Raw genomic sequence first — 24,892 nt, 5'->3', positions numbered from 1 at the left:
TCTGATTACATTTCTCTAAGATTTTCTTATAAGTCTGTTCCCCGGCCAGACTTAAACTGTGTTAGATTGGAATCATATTTGATTGAGAAATGTTTAATTTCCTCTTTCAAAGGTTGTGTCATTCTGCTTAAGCATCTTCCGGGTTCTGCGCCTCCTAGCTGAGCTGAAGGTAGTAGTCTAAGGTCTTTAAAAGTCTTCACGAGAATGATAAATAAGTAGAAGAAGGAGAAAATAAAAGGAAACAAGGAAATATTTACATTCTACATAGAACTACTAATATTTGAGAAGAATCTGGGCAACATTTTACCAGAAGTGAAGAAAGAATCCAAATGTGATAAAGGGCTTGACTTGTGAGGTCCCTTCTCTGATTCTAAACACACCTTTCATTCTAATAGCTTAGCTGCTTTTACAAGATGCATGCTCAGTCACGTCTCACTCTGTGAGACTTCATGCACTGTAGCCCGCCAGGCTCCTCTGTCCATGGGATATTCCGCAAGAACACTGGAGTAGGTTGCATTTCCTTCCTCCAGGAGATCTTCCTGAACCAGGGATGGAACCCGAGTTTCTTGCATTGGCAGGACTCCTGACCACCGTGCCACCTGGGAAGCCCGCTTTTTACAGGATACGGAATACAAATTTATCTCATTAAGAGTTTAGCACTACTTTTGAGGACACAGTGCTACCAAAATAAAGAACTAGTTATAAATCGCCTCCAGATATGAAGGCCTTGAGGGTTTCTGAGGAACTTGAAACAACCTTTAAAGTAAATGTACAAATTATTAGAGTATTCTAATTGAACACATTATATAAACATTAAAATCTTGGACTTAATTCTGTCTTACTTCTAGTGTTATTTAAACTATTTTATATTTGAAACAGGTCAATTGAAAAACTAAATTTATTTCATACCGAATTTCATATCTGACTGTTACAATGTATCATGTTAGCATTTAGGGAGGTAGGGATTAGCAATCATTAATGTAAAATCTATTTTAAAGTAAACCAGTTCTTACTAACTGATTTAAACAGGAAGAAGATGGTAACTAAAATACTTAGGTTTTAATGAGGAGGCATGTTGTGTATCACTATATATTTTGGTCTGCAAATATCAATGATCAGTTTTTCCTATATTCCAGTAGAAGGAGGAGAAAGTGCAACATTTTTTTAAATACACAAGAAAAATGAATCCTGACATTTAGAAGATTATCACTAGATACTGGTTCTTCATGTATTTATAAAAGGATATCTGATGGTCTCAAGTATAATTCAAAATTTTATTTAGCGTGGGTCCTTGATGAAGTCTGTTAGGAATCCTTGAATTGAACAGAACTGATCATCAACAGACTAAACTTTTAAAAAACCACGTGCTGAGGTCTATACTGAACAGACGTAAGGTGAGATATACAACTTCAGAAACACCGGAAAGTTCAGACACATTTTTTAGAATAAGAAACTTATTACACAAATTATTTCAGCCGTATATGTTGCATAGCATGGGACATGTTACAGGCTTTTAACTAAAATTTTAAAAAACAACAACTACACTGTAGGTAGAATTCTTTTTCGAAGAGGTAAATGACTGTGTTATATGTTCTGTTTCCTAGCCTGCACCAACTGACATATGATGTAAAGTTAAATACGTACCATGACAAAATCTCACGTTTAGACAACTGTGAAGTAAGAACCCAGTGGGGAAATGACTGTTCTGAATTAGTGAAAATTTTAAATGAAGCCCATTGTAAAAGTCAAAGATCAGGAAACTGTTATCTGGAAAAGCAGTCTTTCTTTTCTAGGAAACACAAATACTGATTTAAACAGAGGCCCTGGCTTCTAGTTTCCACCCCTCAAACCTCCAACTGGGGCAAGTTCAGAGTCATCAGGCATTAACAGCAATGCAACTGCAAATTCAAAATAGTAGCTGGTGGACAAGAGGGTGTAAGCAACAGCACTAGGGGGGAGAAAAGACAAAAAAAAAAAATAAATAATAATAATGCCATCCCATTCACTCCAATCCACCCGCAACAAGAAGAGTGCTGGGTATAAGGAAAACCAACAATTAAGCTCTATTTTTCTCCTCAAATTGGAGAAAAAAGGAAAATTCACATTTTTTTCCCATAGTTGCTATTTTTGTGTAAGACTTCAAAAAATTAAATAAAGAGGGCCTTCTCATTTTGTTTTACGAATTTAATCTACACATAATCCATTCTCTACAGAGAAGGAAAGGAACAGAAAGAAAAACAAAAAAGATTAGCCACACACTTAAGCCTAGTCAAAGTTGGCAAGAATGTTATCTCCGGTAAGGCTTCTACAGTAACAAATGTATTACTTTTCATACCCAGCTTTCAAGCATCCTGGGGAAGAACGCGAAACACAAAGTTGCATTGCCTGTCCAAAGAGTAACACCAATCTGTCTGCAGAGAAGGTCTCCGATTTCTAAGAGCGCACTTTCGAGTTCCAGCATGACCATCTCCTCTCAGACCAAGCGCCAGAAACTGTCAACTGCCTGCCCTACTTAAATGTCCATCTGCACCGACTTCGCCAAGCACGAGACAGACAGTTACAGAAGCGGGAAAAGGGAGCGGTTGATCCCACTTGTGGCCTCAGAACAGCGTTCCTGCAGCTATACCCAGAGACTCGGGGTGCCCGCACCGAAGCATCGGAACGCGACCGTGAACGTGGCCCGCAGGGCGAGGATGGGGTGGCGGCACGTGTTCGCAGGGCCGGACCTGCACCGGCCGGGGGACACGCGGCGGGTCGAAGCTGGGAAATGCGCCCGCGACCCCCCCCCCCCACCCCGCCGCCGGGTCCCCCGACAGCGGCAGGGGCGGCGGCCCGCGCGTGGGGGCCTCACCTGCACCCCGGTGTAGTTCTCGAAGAAGAAGAGCACCATGCTCTGATAGACGCAGTAGAGCCGGTCGTCCACCGCCTGGTAGAAGCGCGAGGGCAGCAGGGCGGAGAGCAGCCGCCAGGCGCCCCAGGCCAGCACGTAGGTGGGCGCCGCGCCCAGGAGCACGGCGGCCGGCAGCACGCAGCGCACCGAGTGCATGTGGAGCACCAGGGACAGCAGCATCCTCCCGTCTCCGCGCGCCCGGCGCTCCGCCGGCCCTGCGCCGCTCCGCCGCCTCCCGCCTCCGCGAGGCCCTTGCTCGCAGGCCAATCAGCTGGCCGCGCCCGGCCCCGCCGCCGCCCCCTCACCGCGCCCGGCAGCCCGCCGCACCTGAGACGCCCGGCCCGCGCCCGCTCGGGCCTCCGCCCCCAGCCGCATGGGCCGGGCCGCCGCCGGAGGGCGGGCGCGCTGGCGAGCGAAGGGCGGGGCGCGCTGATCGCGGCCCGGGGCAAGGGACGCCAAGGCCCTCAAGGGCTGGGGAGCTCAAGACCGCTCACACCCCATGACCTTCTGCCCCGGCCGGGGGCGGGGCTCCACGCCAACAACACGCCTCCCGATAGGCTGCCCGTTGCTATAGTCCCCCGCCGGGGGCGGGGCCCCGCGGCAAGAATTCGCCTCCTGATTGGTGAGCGCTGTAGACGGTTGAAACGCAGCTGCTCCCCAGCCGCGTGGACTGCCCCGTTCGGGCAACTGCGCATGCTCCAAAGGTCTCTCAGCCCCGCCCCCTCCGGGGGCGCGCGCGCGGGAGCGACGCGGTGACTGGCTGTAGGGATGCGGTCCTGTGGGTGCGGGTCGGCGAGGGGATCGAGGTGGCCGGGCGCCCCGTGGTCGGGCTCTGAGCACAGGTGGACTTGAGGGGACGCCCCACCACCTGCTCGTACGACCGAAGGCCCCTGGACGCCGGGATGCGCCCTGGAGCCGAGTCGTCCCCTTCCCGTGGTGCGCACAGGTGAAGCTCGGCACCTAGAAGGGGCTGCAGACCCTGGCTGCCCGGCTGACAGATTCGTCAGGCCGCCTGGGTCAAGGCCAGCAGGAGACAATCGGGGCAGTTACAGAAGAGCCACAGAGGCTCTCGGGGCTCTCGCCCTGGGTTCTACAATCAGGCTGCCCTTCCTCTTCACGGCGGCGCCCACCCGCTCGCCTCGGCTCCTGCCTCTGCTCCCCGGCGGGTGCCCAGGACCCCGCTTCCTGCCCTTCACTCGCCCTCTAGCTTGTGTCTGAATCAGGTCTCTTCTTTCTCATCACTGTACGTTCACGCGTAGCTGGACAGCCTTTTTACAAGGTTGTTTAATTGATCAGATTCACTCTTACTTTTTTAATTGTTGGATGCCAAATTTTATTTTTTTTAACTTTTTATTTTATATTGCGGTATAGCAGATGAACGGGCTTCCCTGGTGGCTCAGATGGTAAAGAATCCGCCTGCAATGTGGGGAGACCTGGGCTCTGATCCCTAGGTTAGGAAGATCCGCTGGAGGAGGGCATGGCAACCCACTCCAGTATTCCTGCCTGGAGAATCCCCATGGAGCATGGTGGACTATAGTCCATGGGTCCAAAGACTCGGACAGGACTGATAAGCACAGCACAGCGCGTAGCAGATTAACAATGTTGTGATAGTTTCAGATGGACAACAGAGGGCCTCAACCATGCATATACATGGGTCCGTTCTCACCCAAACTCCCTCCCCTTCCAGGCTTATCAGAGTCACTCTTGCTTCACTTCCGCAGGCCTGGCTGTTTAATGTCTTCCTGATAGCTTATGCTTAGCCTCATTTTTTGTGTAGTTCTTGAAGGTACTTGCACGGTGGTGGTGGTGGATCAGTCACTTCAGTCATGTCTGACTCTTTGGGACCCCACGGACTGTAGCCCACCAGGCTCCTCTGTACACAGGATTCTCCCTCCAACCCATGGGAGTGGGTTGCCATGTCTGCATGGATATGGGGAATAAAGTACTGACATACTTCTGTGACTTTCACAAAAATCTAAGACATCAGGGCAGCTGTTTTATTGTTATGGAAACAGATTCCGAGGCCTTCTGGATTCTTCTACCATCCTTTGACTACAATGAGTGTGGTTTACTGTGTAATCCTTTAAGTGAAAAAAGAAAAAAAAGTTTTTTTTCTGAATGCAAGCCTGTGAAAGTGTCTGTCTGACTCTTTGCAACCCGAAAGACTGTAGCCCACCAGGCTCCTCTGTCCATGGAATTCTCTAGGCAAGAATATTAGAGTGGGTTGCCATTTCCTTCAACAGGGAATCTTCCTGACCCAGTGATTGAACCCAAGGAAGCCCAGCCAAACGCATTTAGTGGCATTTTGTGGAAAATTGTAATCAGGTCCAGAACAGTGGCTACCTGATTTGACTGTACACAGTTGACATGTAACATGACTGGTAAATGGTCACCCTGAGGGACAAAGCCAGATGAATGGAAATTGCTCAAAGAACAAGTGTTTGCACAGGTATATTGCCAGCAGGTAAGCATTCACAGTAGAGAGATTTTCAACAGGATTTTTGGTCTTTCTTTTTTTTTTAATATGGAACACTTCCTGAATTTGCATGTCATTCTTGCACAGGGACATGCAAATCTTTTCTGTATCATTCCAATTTTAGTATATGTGCTGCCAAAGCAAGCACACCCCTTTTTATGTGGAAAGCAATGCCCAGTGAGAACTAGATTCATACTGGAGGGGAAAAGTCATGGATATGGATAGTGTGCACAATCAGTGTCCCCATGCTTCCTTGACTTAAATGAGACCAGACATCTGTACAATTAGGGAAATGCATGAAGGGATAGGATTCTCTGGTGATTCAGAAGGCAAAGAACCCACCTGCAATGGAGGAAAGGAACAGAAAGAAATCTTCCCAATCCCTGGGTTGGGAAGATCGCCTGGAGAAAGAAATGGCAATGCACTCCAGTGTTCTTGCCTGGAGGATCCCATGAACAGGGGAGCCTGGCGGGCTACAGTCCATGGGGTCACAAAGAGTTGGACAGGACTGAGTTACTAAGCATACAGACATGAAGGGATAAAACTGGTTCAATGTTAACATTACAGTCTGTACACATGAAGTCAGTAAATGTGTGTGATATGTGTAAATATGTTACTTCTTGTGGATTATCCCTGTATTGGAGAAGGAAATGGCAACCGGCTCCAGTATTCTTGCCTAGAGGATCCTGTGGATAGTGGAGCCTGGTGGGCTGTCCATAGGGTCGCACAGAGTTGGACAGGACTGAAGTGACTTAGCAGCAGCAGCAGCAGCCCTGTATTACTGTTGGTCCGCAGGTTGTAAAGTTTTGTGCCAGGTTCTGGCATGGGGACACTGAGAACTTGAGCTGCCCTTGTCCTCTATTTATATCCAAACTTGGCCCCTTCCCACTCGATTATCCCCTGTGCCCTGCAGCCTCCTTATCTGCAGACTCCCAGTCACAAATTTACTCTCCTGCCCACCTCTTAGGCTGTACTCAGGCCATACCTTCTGCCTTTACTTTCTAACCTTGTACGTATTTTAACCCCTTGCAGTGGGGTGAGTTTTATGTAAAGAGGGAATTCATGGTACCATACGGACATATAATAACGAGATCTCATTTAGGCTGGGCACATAGAAGGCTTCTCAGGCAGAGAGTTGACATGAAACTCGAGTGTGAGCTTGCTAGGGTAAAACTAGGGATGAGAAGGAGGAGGAAGCACCTTCCAAGTGAGAACAACATGTCTGCAGGACTGAAGTTAAGAGCTCACAGGTTCTCAAGGCTGAGGAAAACTGTGTGCCACAAGTAACGTGTCCTTTTTTTTAAATTCAGGTGCCCCCTAGAAGTATGTTGTGTATTTCCCTCACTTGTTTTTAAGCTAATATCTACACTTATTTTTATCATAAGTTTAATCAGTTAAAAAAGAAGTAAGTTCCCATGAGTTGTGAATAAAATTTTAAATTAAATGATTACAGAAATCTTTTAAGTGGAGCCCATGGGTTGGCTCAGTGGGTAAAGAATCTGCTTGCAATGTGGGAGACACAGGAAATTCAAGTTTGGTCCTGGGGACAAGAAGAGCCCCTGGAGAAGGAAATGGCAATCCACTTCAGTATTGTTGCCTGAAAAATCTCATGGACATGGAAGCCTAGAGTGCTGCTGTCCATGGGGTCAGAAAGAGTTGGACACGACTTAGTGACTGAACATCAACAAGATTTTTCCCAATTAGAATTTTACACTGATCCTTTATCTCCTTGAAAACATTTTCATTCCACTTCTGCCACATCATTTTATCCTCACGGAATATATTTTATGCTTCCAAGTCTTTTTTATTGATCAGACTGTGTTTTCAGGTTATGTGTGTGAAGTCGCTCAGTTGTGTCCGACTCTTTGCAACCCCGTGGACTGTAGCCCACCAGGCTCCTCTGTCCATGGGATTCTCCAGGCAAGAATACTGGAGTGGGTTGCCATCTCCTTCTCCAGGGTATCTTCCCAACCCAAGGATCGAACCCCGGTCTCCTGCATTGCAGGCAGACGCTTTATCCTCTGAACCCAGGGAAGCCTATCAGGGCTCCTAACAGTTAAAATTTCTTCTGGATTGAGCTATGGCTGTTGTTGGCAATGCACAATTCAATCATTGTATATCACAAAATCTGATAATTACTGTAAATAAAGCTTGTGTTAATGATACTTCAGTTACCAACTCAATGGACATGAGGGTTTTTTTTAATTTTTTTTTTTTTCTTTTTTGGACATGAGTTTGAGCAAACTCCAGGAGACAGTGAAGGACAGGGAAACCTGGCATGCCACAGTCCATTGGGTTGCAAAGAGCTGGACACTACTGAGCAACTGAACAACAGTTAAAGGAAGCTGTCTGTAAGGCAATTATCCTTCAATTAAAAATTAATTTAAAAAGAAATTGTTATTCTTTGTGTGCTAAAGTTATTACACCTTTCCCATCTGAGTGCAGAATCATATGGAAGATGGAGAAGGGGCAAGTGAATGGGACATTGTGAAATACAAGGTGTTCTGGACTCCTGGAATCTTCTCAGGCAGATCAAATGGACAGATATCATTGACTCAATAAATCTAGTTAAACAGTCAGTAGCAGAGTGGTTACATGAATACACCAAGATGACACAAGAAATGAAATGGTACACAGCAGTTAAAAAAAAAAAAGTAGACCCAAATGTATCATCATAGATCTGCCTGTGAGGTGAAAAAAGCAAGTTGTTGGATAATGCATGCTCAGTAGAGTCTGACTCTTTGCAATGCTATGGACTATAGCCTGCCAGGCTCCTCTGTCACTGGGGTTTTTCAGACAAAAATACTGGAATGAGTTGCCATTTCCTCCTCTAGGGGATCTTCTGGATCCAGGAATCAAATCCGAGTCTCCTGTGTCTCCTGCTTGTCAAGCAGATTCTTTACCACTGAGCCATCTGGGAAGCCTGCTAGATAATATATGCACTATTATCACATTTCTGTAAAAAAAAAAAAGAACAAAAATCTATATTTCTAGATGTAAAAGTCCAAAAACTACTGAAGACAGTGGTTTTCTCAGGGGAGAGGAAGTAAGATTAAATGAAGGTCAGCTGGACTTCCTGTATCATTTCAAGTTTTAACAAAGAAATATTGATTTAGCAAATATGTATCCAGCATTCCACATCCCACTTCTTGCTGGGTGTCAGAGATAAAGAGAGAACAAATAAAACCCTGAGGCCATGACCTTTGCTGGTCTGGGGTGGGATAATAGGATTAATTTGTTACAGAGGCAAATAAAAATAATTCAGAAAAACAAGCCAAGAGGTGACTTTGGCAAGAGATAGCCAGAAGGTGTGATCTGAGGGCGTTACTTGACCTTAGTGATAAGGATGGGGAGGGAAGAGTGAAGGATGCCTCTCCAGTTTCAGGCTTGAGTAAACCAGGTGGAGTTTGGTTTCATCCTTGAAGGGTGGAAACAGGTTCTGTGGGGCATGGAACTTCCTCAGTCGGGACAAAGGAGAGCACTTAAAGAACATAAGTTTAGGGAGGGGAAAAAATAAAAGTATATAACTTTACAAATACAAAATTGGATTTTAATATGGATATTTATTTAGAATGAGAAAATAAATGTTTACAGGCTCATGTACCACAAAAATAGAATACTCAGAAAAATGTTTTATTATATAACTGTACCATGTGTATGCCTGCGTGCTAAGTTGTTTTAGCTGTGTCCAACTCTTTGTGACCCTGTAGCCCATCAGGCTTTTCTGTCCATGGGATTCTCCAGGCAAGAATACTGCAGTGGGTTGCCATGCCCTCCAGGGGATCAAACCCATGTACTTATATCTCCTGCATTGGAAGTGCCATCTGGGAAGACCAGCTGTATCACAGATTGGTGATACACCAAAGTGTAACTTTCTTTTGATTATGAAAAACATTTTATATTTTATGTACAGGAAAGTACTCACCTTTTCAGCATGGTAAATGTAAACTTGGTTTTTATCCTTGATTATTAGGATTCATGATATTCAGCCTCACAGTTCAGTTCAGTCACTCAGTCATGTCCACAACTCTTTGAGACCCCATGGACCGCAGCACGCCATGCTTCCCTGTCCATCACCAATTCCCAGAGCTTGCTCAAACTCATGTCCATCGAGTCGGTGATGCCATCCAACCATCTCATCCCCTGTCACCCCTTCTTCTGCTGCCCTCAATCTTTCCCAGCATCAGGGTCTTTTCCAATGAGCCAGCTCTTCCCATCAGGTGGCCAAAATAATGGAGGTTCAGCCTCAGCATCAGTCCTTTCAATGAATATTCAGGACCAATTTCCTTTAGGATGGACTGGTTTGATCTTGCTGTCCACCAAACTGGTTTTATTCTGTGGGGGCAAGAGATGCAAAGGAAAAGAACATAGTGAGACATAGAACAATAGAATGGGGAAGACTAGAGATACCGAGGGAACAAATGTCCTTTATTGCGCCTATGAGCGCAATAAAGGACAGAAACGGTATGGAGCTAACAGAAGCAAGAGATATTAAGAAGAGGAGGTAAGAATACACAGAACTGTACAAAAAAGATCTCAGTGACCCAGATAACCACAATGGTGTGATCGCTCACCTAGAACCAGACATCTTGGAGTGTGAAGTCAAGTGGGCCTTAGGAAACATCACTAGGAACAAAACGCTAGTGGAGGTGATGGCATTCCAGCTGCATTAATTCAAATCCTAAAAATGATGCTGTTAAAGTGCTGCCCTCAATATGCCAGCAAATTTGGAAAACTCAGCAGTGGCCACAGGACTGCAAAAGATCAGTTTTCATTCCAATCCCAAAGAAGGGCAGTGCCAAAGAAAGTTCAAACTACTGCACAATTTCACATGCTATCAAAGTAATGTTCAACATTATCCAAGCTAGGCTTCAACAGTACATGAACCGAGAAATCCCAGATGTTCAAGCTGGATTTAGAAAAGGCAGAGGAACCAGAGATCAAATCGCCAACATTCACTGGATCATAGCAATATGATCTCTGGTTCCTCTGCCTTTGGGATTCCCAGGTAGCACGAGTGATAAAGAACCTGCCTGCCAATGCAGAAGATGTAAGAGATGCGGATTTGATCCCTGGGTCAGGAAGATCCCCTGGAGGAGGGCACGGCAACCCTCTCCAGTATTCTTGCCTGGAGAGTCCCTTGGACAGAGGAGCCTGGTGGGCTACAGTACATAAGGTCACAAAGAGTCGGACATTACTGAAGCAACTTAGCACGAATGCAGTCGTTGGATCATAGAAAAAGCAGGAGAATTTCAGAAAAACATCCGTTTCATAGGCAACACTAAAGCCTTTGACTGTATAGATCACAGAAAACTGTGAAAAAGAGTTGGGAATAACAGACCACCTTACCTGCCTCCTGAGAAACCTGTATGCAGGTCAAGAAGCAATAGTTAGAACCAGACATGGAACAACAGATTGGTTCTAAATTGGGAAAGGACTATGCCAAGGCTTATATTGTCCCTTAATATAATAATAATTATTACTATTAAATAATTATTTAATTATTTGATTATTTAATTATTTGAGCAAGGGTCACCCTGCTTATTTAACTTATATGCAGAGTACAGCATTCAAAATGGCAGGCTAGATGAAGCCCAAGCTGGAATGGAGATTGCCAGGAGATATATCAATAACCTCGGATATGCAGTTGACACCAACCTTGTGGCCGATAGTGAAGAGGAACTGAATAGCTGCTTGATATAGGTGAAAGACAAGAGTAAAAAAACTGGCTTAAAACTCAACATTCAAAAACCTAAGATCATGGCATCTGGTCCGTTCACTTCATGGCAAATAGATGGGGAAACAATGGAAACAGTGACAGACTTTATTTTTGGCGGGGCTCCAAAATCACTGCAGATGGTGACTGCAGCCATGAAATTAAAAGACGCTTGCTCTTTGGAAGAAAGTTATGACAAACCTAGACAGCATATTAAAAAGTAGAGACATTACTTTGCCAACAAAGGTCTGTCTAGTCAAAGCTCTGGTTTTTCCAGTAGTCATGTATAGATGTGAGAGTTGGACCATAAAGAAGGCTGAGCACCGAAGAATTGATGCTTTTGAACTGTGGTGTTGGAGAAGACTCTTGGGAGTCCTTTGGACTGCAAGGAGATCAAACCAGTCCATCCTTAAGGAAATCAACCCTGAATATTCATTGGAAGGACTGAAGCTGACGCTCCAATACTTTGGCCACCTGATGGGAAGATCTGACTCATTGGAAAAGACCCTGATGCTGGGAAAGATTGAAGGCAGGAGGAGAAGGGGACAACAGAGGATGAGATGGTTGGATGGCATCACTGACTAAGTGGACATGAGTTTGAGCACACTTGGGGAGACAGTGAAGGACAGGGAAGCCTGGCGTGCTGCAGTCCATGGGGTTGCAAAGAGTTGGACACGTCTAAGCGACTGAACAAAAACAAGAAAACTGCGCTGTAGGGACTTCCCTAGGAGTCCAGCAGTTAGGACTCCACAATTCCACTGCAGGTGGTGCAGTTCTACCCCTGTCTGGGGTCTTTTCCAGTCCCCACATTTCACCCTGTGCCTCCAAAAAAAGAAAAGAGGAAAGAAAGCATTGTAATCTTCTTGTAGGGAAACAGTGCAGTGATGGCCATCCGAAAACATCCGCCTAGTTTCTGGAGCTGGTGAATAACTTAGAGCACAGACAGAATCAGGACTGCCAGTCCCATGACCTGAAGGACGTAGTCCTTGGTTAGTCAGGTGTTCCCCATAGAATCACGAGGCACCTTAATATGTAAGGAGGGGCCAGGAAAGGAGCTTGGAGAGAGATGCGCGGGGCGAGGGCGGGGGGGCGAACGCGCCCCTCGGCCCCTCGGCCCCCCATCGGCTTGCAGGATGGAGGAAGGGCTGGGGCCAGGGAGAAGGCAAGACGAGGGCGTGGACCGTTCCTCGGAGCCCCGGAAGGACACAGCCCTGCTCCGGACTTTCACAACCCCAGTGGGGCCCGTTCCAAACTTCTGACCTCAGAACTGTAAGATAAGCTAGTTTTATTTAACTTTTTAACTATGTGGTGATTTTTTGTAGCAACAGTTTGTAGCCTGAGGAATTTTCCCAGTAGGCACTACAAGTATTGTAATGTGACTGTGATATTATATTGCGAGCGAGGAGGCGGATGGCTCAGGAGGGCAAAATCTTTATCCGGTACTACGGTGTCTGTGTCTTTCGTGTCGGGTCTCACGAAAGTGGCATTTAAAATCGGAGGGGAACGAATGAATTAGTCAAAAAATGTCACTACCTCTGTGTATTTTGGGGAAAAGTTATAAACATGACAACCTACATGAAAATAAAAGCCAAGTAGTGGGGGAACTTACACATAACAGTTAACCTAAAAAGTAAAAAAGCATACTAAAAATACAGGGTAATCATTCTGCAGTCTTCACATGGAGGAGATTTTACTTGGCATGATACTAAGTATTGATTCTCCAAAGGTCTTAGCGTCTCCATGGAGCAATCAGAGAGCAGAGTTGAATAAACTTGGCTGTGTCTGTGTGACAAGCCACAGAACGGACATGCTGAATGCTGTGAGGTCTGAGGGCCCTGGGCCACCCTGGGTGATGCCACCTGAACTCAGGTGTGGAATGTAATTAAAGAAAGCTGTAAGCTGATCAGTTGTACTGTAAATTGACTACGACTTAGTTGTAACAGAAGGTGTGATCTGAACGGTAGCACCCACAGAAGCAAAGGGAAGCTCCTCTCCACTTCCCTTAAGATGAGGAAAAATAAGGCTAGTTCTCCTCACTAGCAACTTAGAACGTGGTCCAGCACTCCGCCTCCACTCGAGTTTTCATTTATTTTTACCTGTAAAACTGAAATGAGAGGGCACTGTGGTTCTAAAACGCTTAAACACTGTTTGGAGTTTTGAATGAAATGAAGTTGTCCTCACAGCTGTCTCGAATCCAACCTGCTCACAGTTGTAATTAACAATTCTAGTTATTGTTTCCTGCTGCTGTTAGTGGAGGAGTGTGAGCCGCCTGTCCTGTCTGCCTCTTCAGAGCCCTGATTCCCATTTAGATCAGATGTCTGCTGCTCCCTGATACAGCTCGCGTGCTTTGGGGAAAGTTGACTCCAACCCCTGTCCCACGACAGGCAGTGATTTCTCGTGGGTTTCCTTGTTTTTGTTTCTGTGGACATTGAACCCTTGAAGTTCCTCAAGACCTTTATAGATGGTCCAAAGTCAAAAATATACTCCTAATGACACTGAAACATTATTTGTGTTGAACTTGGGAGTCATGTTGGTGGATAAACCCACTAGCACCTTGGCATCAAGGCCAAGTTGGCATCAATACCAGAGTGCATAGTGGCCATGTGTCCGTCACCATGGACTCTCATGAAAAACCATTCATTTCACTTAAGAATACCCTCGATGAAACAACAAACATTAATTATGTTAAATTATGACCTTGAGTACACTTCCTTTTATCAATAACGTTGTGTGAGTAAATGATCATTTGTGTGAAGCCCATTTGATGCACCCCATCTGATGTACCATAGTTCTTCAGAGAAAAAAGTTTGATTTGTGAGCTCAACTAGCTAGTATTTTCATAGAACAGAATTTTTACTCGAGTAACAGGTATACCTGCCAGAATAACCATAGGTTTTTTTTTTTTTTTTTTTATCAAAAGTGAACAAAATGGTGCTGTCACTTCAAGGAAGAACTGACTGTATTGCTGATAATAATAAACCTTGAGCTTTTAAATGAAAATTAGGATCTTGAAAAACCTACTTTTGCTCTTGTGAACTTGACATGTTTGCAATAATTGGACTGATTTTTACTTCTGTGGTGATAATTTTTGTGTTTTCAGTATCACATCAACATTTAGAAAGCCAGCATAACGCAGTGAAGCATTTTTTTATACATCAGTTCTTGGGGTCTAAAAATCTTGCATAGGTAAATTTCAAAGTGCAAGGCAGACCAGTGGATTTCAGTGTAACAGCGTTCAAAAATTTGACGTGTCAAACTCTACATTGCTAACAACATTTAAGAAATGACCAGTTCCTGTGTTTTAGTATAATATAAAATAATATTATCTGAAGGCTATTAAACTCCTTCCCTCTTCCAATCACATCTAAGCCTGGATTTTCTTCAGATGCCTCAGCCAAAAAAAAAACAAACCTACAGCAACAGATTCAATGTGGAGAATCCAGCTGTATTCAACCAAGCCAGACATTAAAGAGACTTAAAATTTAAAAGTGTCGCTCTTCTAAATTCGTTTTGAAATTCTTTCCTATAAAATATATTAACATATAAAGGGCTTATTACTGTTTCCTAAAAAGAGTTACCAAATATTTTAAACTTCTCACTTTAATTTCCAATATAGTAAATAGCAATCGGTATAACTTAGGTTTAAAAAAAAAAGTTTGTGTAAAGGGCTCCTGAACCCCCACTGATCTAGGATAGCGGTCCCCAACTTTTGGCAGCAGGGACTGGTTTCATGGAAGAAATTTTTCCACACACCAGGGAGATGGAGTGAGGAATGGTTTGGGGATGATTCAAGGGCATTACATTTATCGTGGACTTTATTTCTTATTATTTTATCAGCTCCACTTCAGATCATCAGGCATAGATCCCAGAGGCTGGGGATGCCTGCGTTAGGACAAAGTGGCTGTAGGACAAACCAAACTGTAATTTGGTTTAGGGATGAACTAGCCGCCTTGGGGCTCCCGAGACTCAAGCTGAGGTTATTGGGGGTTCTCAAAATGAAACTTGTTGACTCTGCCAACAATGCTACCAGAAATGCTCCTTCCTGTCTTTGGGCTGATGAATTAATATTGGGGTGAAACTTGGAACTCTGTAGAAAGTCTGCTTCAACCTGAAGACAGAGTCGAAATAGGACAAGAAGCCTTTGATGTAATCTTCAGGGTGTATTTCACAGCTGGTTTGATTCAGCAGATCATTTCTCAACCTTCTTGTTAATGAGCAAACGAGCTTCTATTAAAGCCACGTTGAGTTGGGTTTCTCTCATCTCCCCAGTACTCCATGCTGGAAACCTCTTCTGTATCCCTGCTCCTCACCCGCTACGTCCACTGGCACTAGGGCATTCATTCACTTGCTCACTCACTCATTCAGTCACATTTTTGAGTGCCCTGATCTAGGATCTATAACTCAGATGACCATTATATCTACTACTGCGGGCAGGAATCCCTCAGAAGAAATGGAGTAGCCATCATGGTCAACAAAAGAGTCCGAAATGCAGTACTTGGATGCAGTCTCAAAAACGACACAATGATCTCTGTTCATCTCCAAGGGAAACCATTCAATATCACAGTAATCCAAGTCTATGCCCCAACCAGTAACGCTGAAGAAGCTGAAGTTGAACGGTTTTATGAAGACCTACAAGACCTTTTAGAACTAACACCCAAAAAAGATGTCCTTTTCATTATAAGGGACTGGAGTGCAAAAGTAGGAAGTTAAGAAACACCTGGAGTAACAGGCAAATTTGGCCTTGGAATGTGGCATGAAGCAGGGCAAAGACTAATAGAGTTTTGCCAAGAAAATGCACTGGTCATAGCAAACACCCTCTTCCAGCAAAACAAGAGAACACTCTACACATGGACATCAGCAGATGGTCAACACCAAAATCAGATTGATTATATTCTATGCAGCCAAAGATGGAGAAGCTCTATACAGTCAACAAAAACAAGACCAGGAGCTGACTGTGGCTCAGATCATGAACTCCTTATTACCAAATTCAGACTTAAATTGAGGAAAGTAGGGAAAACCACTAGACCATTCAGGTAATGATCTAAATCAAATCCCTTATGATTATACAGTGGAAGTGAGAAATAGATTTAAGGGCCTAGATCTGATAGATAGAGTGCCTGATGAACTATGGAATGAGGTTCGTGACATCGTACAGGAGACAGGGATCAAGACCATCCTCATGGAAAAGAAATGCAAAAAAGCAAAATGGTTGTCTGGGGAGGCCTTACAAATAGCTGTGAAAAGAAGAGAAGCGAAAAGCAAGGGAGAAAAGGAAAGATATAAGCATCTGAATGCAGAATTCCAAAGAATATCAAGAAGAGATAAGAAAGCCTTCTTCAGTGATCAATGCAAAGAAATAGAGGAAAACAACAGAATGGGAAAGACTAGAGATCTCTTCAAGAAAATTAGAGATACCAAGGGAACATTTCATGCAAAGATGGGCTCAATAAAGGACAGAAATGGTCTGGACCTAACAGAAGCAGAAGATATTAAGAAGAGGTGGCAAGAATACACAGAAGAACTGTACAAAAAAGATCTTCATGACCCGGATAATCACAATGGTGTGATCACTCATCTAGAGCCAGACATCCTGGAATGTGAAGTCAAGTGGGCCTTAGAAAGCATCACTATGAACAAAGCTAGTGGAGGTGATGGAATTCCAGTTGAGCTGTTTCAAATCCTGAAAGATGATGCTGTGAAAGTGCTGCACTCAATATGCCAGCAAATTTGGAAAACTCAGCAGTGGCCACAGGACTGGAAAAGGTCAGTTTTCATTCCAATCCCAAAGAAAGGCAATGCCAAAGAATGCTCAAACTACCGCACAATTGCACTCATCTCACACGCTAGTAAAGTAATAATCAAAATTCTCCAAGCCAGACTTCAGCAATACATGAACCGTGAACTTCCTGATGTTTAAGCTGGTTTTAGAAAAGGCAGAGGAACCAGAGATCAAATTGCCAACATCCCCTGGATCATGGGAAAAGCAAAAGAGTTCCAGAAAAACGTCTATTTCTGCTTTATTAACTATGCCAAAGCCTTTGACTGTGTAGATCGAAATAAACTGTGGAAAATTCTGAAAGAGATGGGAATACCAGACCGCCTGACCTGTCTCTTGAGAAATCTGTATGCAGGTCAGGAAGCAACAGTTAGAACTGGACATGGAACAACAGACTGGTTCCAAATAGGAAAAGGAGTACGTCAAGGCTGTATATTGTCACCCTGCTTATTTAACTCATATGCAGAGTACATCATGAGAAACTCTGGACTGGAAGAAACAGAAGCTGGAATCAAGATTGCTGGGAGAAATATCAATAACCTCAGATATGCAGATGACAGCACCCTTATGGCAGAAAGTGAAGAGGAACTAAAAAGCCTCTTGATGAAAGTGAAAGAGGAGAGTGAAAAAGTTGGCTTAAAGCTCAACATTCAGAAAACGAAGGTCATGGCATCTGGTCCCATCACTTCATGGGAAATAGATGGGGAAACAGTGGAAACAGTGTCAGACTTTATTTTTTTTGGCTCCAAAATCACTGCAGATGGTGATTGCAGCCATGAAATTAAAAGACGCTTACTCCTTGGAAGAAAAGTTATGACCAACCTAGATAGCATATTCAAAACCAGAGACATTACTTTGCCGACTAAGGTCCGTCTAGTCAAGGCTATGGTTTTTCCAGTGGTCATGTATGGATGTGAGAGTTGGACCATAAAGAAGGCTGCGCACCGAAGAATTGATGCTTTTGAACCTGGTGTTGGAGAAGACTCTTGAGAGTCCCTTGGACTGCAAGGAGATCCAACCAGTCCATTCTGAAGGAGATCAGCCCTGGGATTTCTTTGGAAGGACTGATGCTAAAGCTGAAACTCCAGTACTTTGGCCACCTCATGAGAAGAGTTGACTCATTGGAAAAGCCTTTGATGCTGGGAGGGATTGGGGGCAGGAGGAGAAGGGGACGACTGAGGATGAGATGGCTGGATGGCATCACGGACTCGATGGACGTTGAGTCTGAGTGAACTCTGGGAGTTGGTGATGGACAGGGAGGCCTGGCGTGCTGCGATCGATTCATGGGGTCGCAAGGAGTCGGATATGACTGAGCAACTGAACTGAACTGAACTGAATACAGGCAGGCCCCTGTGCCACGTTTCTGCCATGTCAGTAGTGAGAGACAGATCGAGTTACCAGGACACGCAGTGACTTCAGACAGGGTGACTGGATAGAGGGTTGGGCAGCCGCCCCTTTAAATCACAAGGTCAGGAACTGTCTCTTTCTTGCGGGGACACTGACATTAAAAAATGGAACGAGGAGCAAAAGGAAAAGAAGAGCATTTCAAGCTGAGAAAACAAGTACCAAGGCCCTGAGGCTGGATGGAAGGAAGGAGGTCAGTGAGCAGCAGCTCTAATAGACCAGTGGCTAAAATCCTCATTGTCATTCTTTTTTTTTTTTAAACTTTGTTGCTTTTTTCAAATTTAATTATTTTAGTTGAGGGTAATTCGTTTACAGTACTGACAGACAGCACATCTATCAACATGAATCAGCCGTAGGCCACGTGTGTCTCCTCCCTCCCAAACTGCCCTCCCACCTCCCAACACCTCACCCCTCCAGGTCTTCACGGAGCAGCAGCTTTGGGTGCCCTGCGTCTTATGGCAAACTCCACTGATTGTCTATTTTATCTAAGGTAATTCAATGCTATTCTCTCAAATCATCCCACCTTCTCCTTCTCCCACTGTGTCCGAAAGTCTGTTCTTTATGTCTGTATTTCCTTTGCTGCCCTGCACGTAAAATCATCAATATTATCTTTCTATTTATATGCATTAGTAAATGATATATGTCTTTCAGAGTTACTTCACTGTATAATAGGCTCTAGGTTCATCCACCTCATTAGAACGGACTCAAATGCATTGCTTTATATAGCTGAGTAAAATACCATCGTGTACATGCATGACAACTTCCTTATCTATTCGTCTGACGATGGACGTCTAGGTTGCTTCCATGTCCTCAGTTCAGTTCAGTTGCTCAGTCGTGTCCGACTCTTTGTGACCCCATGAACTGCAGCACACCAGCCCTCCCTGTCCATCACCAACTCCAGGAGCTTACTCAAAACTCATGTCCATTGAGTCAGTGATGCCAGCCAAGCATCTCATCCTCTGTCGTGCTAGTTATCGTAAATAGCTCTACAATGAATATTGGGGTACCTGTGTCTTTTTCAGTTATGGTTTCCTCAAGATGTATGCCCAGTAGTGGGATTTCTGGGTCGTATGGTAGTTTTATTCCTAGTTTTTCAAAGAATCTTTGTACTGTTCTCCATGGTGGTTGTATCGGTTCACATTCCCACCAACAGTGTGAAAGTCATTCTTGACTCTGCTCCAGCCCGCCCCACATCCAACCCTTCAGTAAACTATCATTTCACCATCTCGGTGCCCCCAGAACCCAGCCCCCTCTCCCCACCGCATCAACATGTGGTCCTGGCTCACGCAGGTCAGCGTCGCAGCCCCCTTATTTCCACCCGCCAGCTCCTCCCTCTCCCTAGTCACTGCATCTCCTGCACAGCAGCTGCCATGGGTCAGCCCCATCCCCTTCAAAATCCACACAGTGGAGTCCTACCCCCAGCATCTCAGGATGTGACTGTATTTGCAGACAGGTCTTAGAGGTGGTGGGTGGGGTAAAATGAGGTCCTGAGGGTGGACTTAAATGCAAAAGGACTGGCGTCCTTATAAGAAGGAAATTGCAACAGACACACCAGAAAAAGGTGATGATGGAAAGAAACACGGGGAGGCGACGGCCATCTCCAAGCCAAGGAGAGAGGGCTGGGACAGGGCCTTCCTTGCCGCCCTTGGGAGGAACCAACTCCACCAGCACCTTGGCTTTGATTTTCTAGCACTCAGAACTGTGGCAGAGTGTCTGTTCTCTAAGCCCTTGGTCTGTGGAGCTTTGTTACAATGATGCAAAGAGCCAACTCATTGGAAAAGACCCTGACACTGAGAGAGATTGAGGGCAGGAGGAAGGGACGACAGGGGATGAGATGGTTGGATGGCATCACCAACTCAATGGACATGAGTCTGAGCAAATTCCAGGAGATGGTGAAGGACAGGGAAGCCTGGTGTGCTGCAGTCCATGGGGTCACAAAGAGTCAGACACGACTGAGCAACTGAACAACAATAATAAGCCCTGTCTGTGGAGCTGTGTTGCAGCAGCTGGGGTGAATGAATACAGCAGTCGAGGTGATCCTTCCGTCAGCTCTCTGCTCGAGGTGGTTGACCCTTGGAGAACTCTGGGAGTTAGGGGCACTGGGGCGCCACGTTGTCGAAAATTGGAGTATTTAAAGGTGCTTCCTCGTGTACTATAGTATTTACCATTGAAAAAAATCCAGGAATAACTGGACCCTTGCAGTTTAAACCTGTGTTGTTCAATGGTCAACTGTCCTCCCATCTCGGAGTAAAACCCAAGTTAAGTCCCGCCTGTGCCCCTCACCCTCCCACCAGGAACCCCCTCTGTGGGGCGGGCAAGCACCCTCACCAGGAACCCCCTCTGTGGGGTGGGCGAGCACCCTCAGTGCAGCTGCAGGCTCCCAGCTGCAGCTGTGTAGTAAGTGTCAGGACTGAGCCCTCCTCACCTTGACTTTGCTCTTTGTCCCGGGAAGATAGTGTTGTCAACCAGTAACTGCTGTTTTCTTTGGAAATCTCTCAAAATTCCACTGAAGGGCAGCTGGGCAGTCTCTCCTCCGGACAGCAGACAGCTCCTGCAGGGGACCCCTCCCTGGTGGACGGTCCCTCCACAGGGTGCTGAGCAGACAGGGGCCTCAGCCCAGTTCGAGGGTCCTTTCCTGCCACGTCCGCCAGATGGGAACTCCTATCACTGACTGCCCAACTCCAGTGAGGTGTCCACATTGAACAGCCTCCATAAACCACTCAAACCCACACCTCCAAACCCATGAATGTCCTCTCTTCTCCCATCTGCATGAGGATATTCTTTACTGCAGTGAAGAACAGGTCTCATTGGGTCCCTGAGTTCCTCTGATGGTCATTTTGAAGAGCCAGCCGTCCTGATCTCTTGTAGCACAGGCCTTCCCAGGACCTGGCATTTTCCTCCCCATATAAGGACATGCTTGACCCCTCTCTCTTTCCCAGTCTCTGTTATCTGTTCTCACAGAAACTGTCTCTTAACCGTCTTGAGTGACGTGTGCCACTTTGCCGTTATTTGCTCATATTGCAACAGACACTGCTAGTTTTCCCCAATATCCACACTCCCTGTTTATAACAGATTTCTGATTTTTACCTGACATGACTACCTAAAAGAAGAGGGTGTTTCCCAGTTTTTGGGCACCTAGATGATTTGCCTAGCCAATGAAATATAAAAGCAAGTGGTGTATGTGGGGTATAAGATGCACTGTGTATGCCTCTTATTGGGTGAAGTCATATGTAATGGCTGGAGCATCAGCAGCCATGTTGGCAGGCACACAGAGCAGAACAATCATGAAAATAACTTGAATTCCTGATACTGTGGTGCACCATGCCAGCACTGTACTTATTACTTCCAGAGTTCTTATAAGCAAAAACAAAAAAAATCCTTCTTAACATGTTCAAGCTTATTTTAGGATTTTGTTATTTGTAGCCAAACCTGATCCTAATCCCCCCTTCTCTAGCTTACATTGCATTTACTTCTATGTGACATAGTATGCGCTGTCTCTCCCTTGTAATAAGGTAGGCTCCTAAAGGGATAGGACTTGGTGTTTTTACTTTATTTTCTAGGCATTGATCCAGGCTGTATAAACAATTAAAATTTGAATGAATTAAAGAGAAAATTTGCACTCCAGGAAGATGTGCCATGTTTTTTGTCTAGGATTTGCTGATATCCCAACACACTGCCACTATGTAGAAACACAGAGCGTGCTCTCCTAATCCATGCCCCTGTCTCTGGCACTGCTCCTCAGAGGCACTGAGACAGATCTATAGACCCAGGTTTGTACAAGGGAATCCCTCTCTCCAGCCTCCAGTGTTGGATCCAAGATAATGAAGTCACAGACCATCAGGTACAGATTATGAGCCAAACCGGACTAAACACTGGAGCACAGAAGTCATGTGGAATTGCACTCACAATCGGTGCCTTGGAAACCCCAACCAGACGTGTTGAGGCTTTGGGAGAAGAACAAATGACCTTTGAGAGAGACAAAGGCACATTGCAAGCAGCCCATGTGCCCCGAAAGAAAGAGGGAGAGGAAGGCATGCCCATTCTCTGCTGTAATTCCCAGCATCAGGTTCATGCAGGTCCCTTGGTTCTTCACGATAAATTCCCTTACCTAATCCACTCTCAGTAGGTTTGCATTGCTTCTATAGGAACAGTCCTGCTAAGACTTGTTAAAACTTTTTAGGGTATGTGCTCTTAAGGACAACTGTGAAGCTCTTCCCAGTCTGGTCCAGACCTGCCTTTCTATCACCATATTCCATTGCTCACCGCCTTCTAAACCAAGCTGCGCTCACACAAGCCCCTTACATTGTCTAAGACAGCCATGCTGTTCAGAACCTTAGCATTTTGTAAGCACTATCATTTCTGCTGGAATATTCTTCCTCTTATTCAACCATCTGGACCTGGCTCAAACTTTCTTCATGCTGAAAGTGCCCCCAGTCCTTGTCCCCTCCCCCTTCACTAGAGCTGGTAAATGCCCTTGGCCATCAACACTCCCCTGAGAGTGCCTCTATTACAAGATTTACCCTCAGTTACTGCAGTTCTTTGAGATCCCCCATTGGTGTTTCTCTTACCCGAGAACATGCTTTTATTTTTTTTTTATTTTTATTTTTAAGGTGCCAGAAACATTCACTATCCTTTTAATTAAGAATTCATTGAAATGTACATGCTTCCCAGAATCAAATCAGACCAGAGCAACATTTAGTCAGAAAAAGCTATGACGAACAAAAGATCAAGCTATTCATTTCTAAATAAATCAACAACTGATTGAAAATTATTACACTAGATGAATAATTTATCTGAGTGAATAAGCAGTTACATAATCTTATACATTTTAATTTAGAGAATAAAAAGAATTTTAAATGTGTTTTACTTAGTTATTAATTTATACTGCCATAGCAGTGGTAGCATATTTTGAATATTACCACAAACATTCTCAGATAGAAGCAAACCTTATACAGTTGGAATTTTGTAAAAGGAACTGCTTTTCTACTTTTCAGACACTGAACACCAAATTCTTGACTATGATTACCACATAGTACCTATCCAGTGATGGTTTACCTATCTGTAAAAATACCTGAAAGGTAGTTCACTTTGGGACATCATATTTTTTAAAAGAAGACACTCATGGGGAAATGACATCACTAAGAATAATAAAATGCATGCAATAAGTAAAGAACTATAAAGATATTACAATAAATATAAACTACAAAACTCTGAGAGAACATGCTTTAAAAGCCATCTCTTTCTCCACTTTGTCGCCTCCACCCAGACCACTGTCCCCACGTCAGATGCTCAGTCCTTCGCTCAGCCTTTTCAAAGCTGTCTGTGGTCAACCTTTGCCTACTGAACATGCCTCCCCACCCCATCCCACTCTCAGCCCCTCTAGATCCCCAGACATCCTTGAGTGAGCCCATTTCCACCCCTGATTTTGGCACATCCATTGTTTGCTGCTGCTGCTGCTAAGTCGCTTCAGTCGTGTCCGACTCTGTGTGACCCCACAGACGGCAGCCCACCAGGCTCCTCTGTCCCTGGGATTCTCCAGGCAAGAATACTGGAGTGGGTTGCCATTTCCTTCTCCAGTGCATGAAAGTGAAAGTGAAGCCACTCAGTCGTGCCCAACTCTTAGCGACCCCATGGACTGCAGCCTACCAGGCTCCTCCGTCCATGGGATTTTCCAGGCAAGAGTACTGGAGTGGGTTGCCATTGCCTTCTCCCCATTGTTTGCTAATGACCCCCAAATCCACAGATATCTTCTGACCTACAAACAACAAACAGACTGCCCTCTTGACATCTGAGCCTGGAAATTTGACAAGAACTTTAAATTTTCTTAGCAGAAACTATCTCCAACACCACCACCCTGCTCTTTTCCTGGAAGCGTCTCAGTTTGGTGCTAAGAAACATGGAACTGCCTTCAGTCTTCCTTTAGCTTCATACCTGCACATCCCACATATCATCCAGGTGGCTGGCGGCCTTTCTTTATTCCGATTCCTTTCTTAAGAGATGCCTGTTGACTTCCGTCTTCTCCGTTGCCACCAGGGACTTGGCTGAGTCCTGATCTGGTCTCCGCTCGCCTGGACTGCTGTTCTGCTGCCTGGCTTCAAACCCTTCCCACCTTGTTGCCAGCGCCCCGTCACTGCAACAAGCCTCATCTCACTCTCCCCCTCCGAGAAGCCTTCAGGGACTCCCCTTTCCTAGGTTAAAGTCACGCTCTTCGTGGTCTCCAGGGCATTTCGCGGTCTGGTCCTGCTTGCTCTGCAGCTGAGCCAGGCACTGTTTAGGTCCCTGGCTCAGTACCCAGACGGGGGCCTGACCTCCAGCTGCCTTCGAGCCGCAGCCCCTCTGGCCACCTGCTTGTCCTGGATCCTTCCTCAGATATGACCCATGCTCTGGCAGGGAGCTTCCGCTGTGACACGTCCTTTCTAATTTAGGCTCCGTGACATATTTAAGCCTGACATACGGTGAGAACTTGTTTTGTGTGTACGTTTCAATTTGTCAGAGATAAACTATGTGTAACTTAATAGAATAACTGACAATGATGTCTGCAGAACAGAACAAATAGTAACATGAGAACATTGAGGAGACAGCAAGATGAGGTCGCTGGCATGTAGACCTCTCCGTGGTGAGAGCGCAGCT

At 45.2% G+C, this 24,892-nt stretch overlaps 1 protein-coding gene, 1 long non-coding RNA gene and 1 other non-coding gene across 4 annotated transcripts in view; all 3 read right to left on the bottom strand.

Annotated features, from left to right (window-relative positions):
- The window catches only part of AGPAT5 (1-acylglycerol-3-phosphate O-acyltransferase 5), a 45,802-nt gene extending 42,732 nt beyond the window's left edge, over positions 1 to 3,070 (bottom strand). For both annotated transcript variants that reach the window (XR_008201473.1, XM_052661418.1), the window contains exon 1: positions 2,852 to 3,070. Coding sequence is in view for 1 of the 2 variants with exons in the window: in XM_052661418.1 (XP_052517378.1) it covers positions 2,852 to 3,070 (219 nt within the window). In the remaining variant the exon portion in view is untranslated. The remainder of the gene's footprint in view (positions 1 to 2,851) is intronic.
- Positions 3,071 to 5,408: 2,338 nt separating this feature from the next.
- LOC128068418 (U6 spliceosomal RNA) lies at positions 5,409 to 5,514 on the bottom strand. The gene has a single exon (XR_008201483.1). It is a non-coding gene; the product is annotated as a U6 spliceosomal RNA (small nuclear RNA).
- Positions 5,515 to 7,600: 2,086 nt separating this feature from the next.
- On the bottom strand, positions 7,601 to 24,606 carry LOC128068340 (uncharacterized). Its single transcript, XR_008201474.1, has 3 exons — positions 24,194 to 24,606; positions 9,292 to 9,701; positions 7,601 to 8,322 (listed from the first exon to the last, which is right to left on the bottom strand). It is a non-coding gene; the product is annotated as an uncharacterized LOC128068340 (long non-coding RNA).
- Positions 24,607 to 24,892: the final 286 nt, after the last annotated feature.

The sequence above is a fragment of the Budorcas taxicolor genome, chromosome 24, assembly GCF_023091745.1.
Source record: "Budorcas taxicolor isolate Tak-1 chromosome 24, Takin1.1, whole genome shotgun sequence".
NCBI lineage: Eukaryota > Metazoa > Chordata > Mammalia > Artiodactyla > Bovidae > Budorcas > Budorcas taxicolor.
Note: the sequence above shows the minus strand (reverse complement) of the source record. Positions and strands in the feature narration are given on the sequence as shown.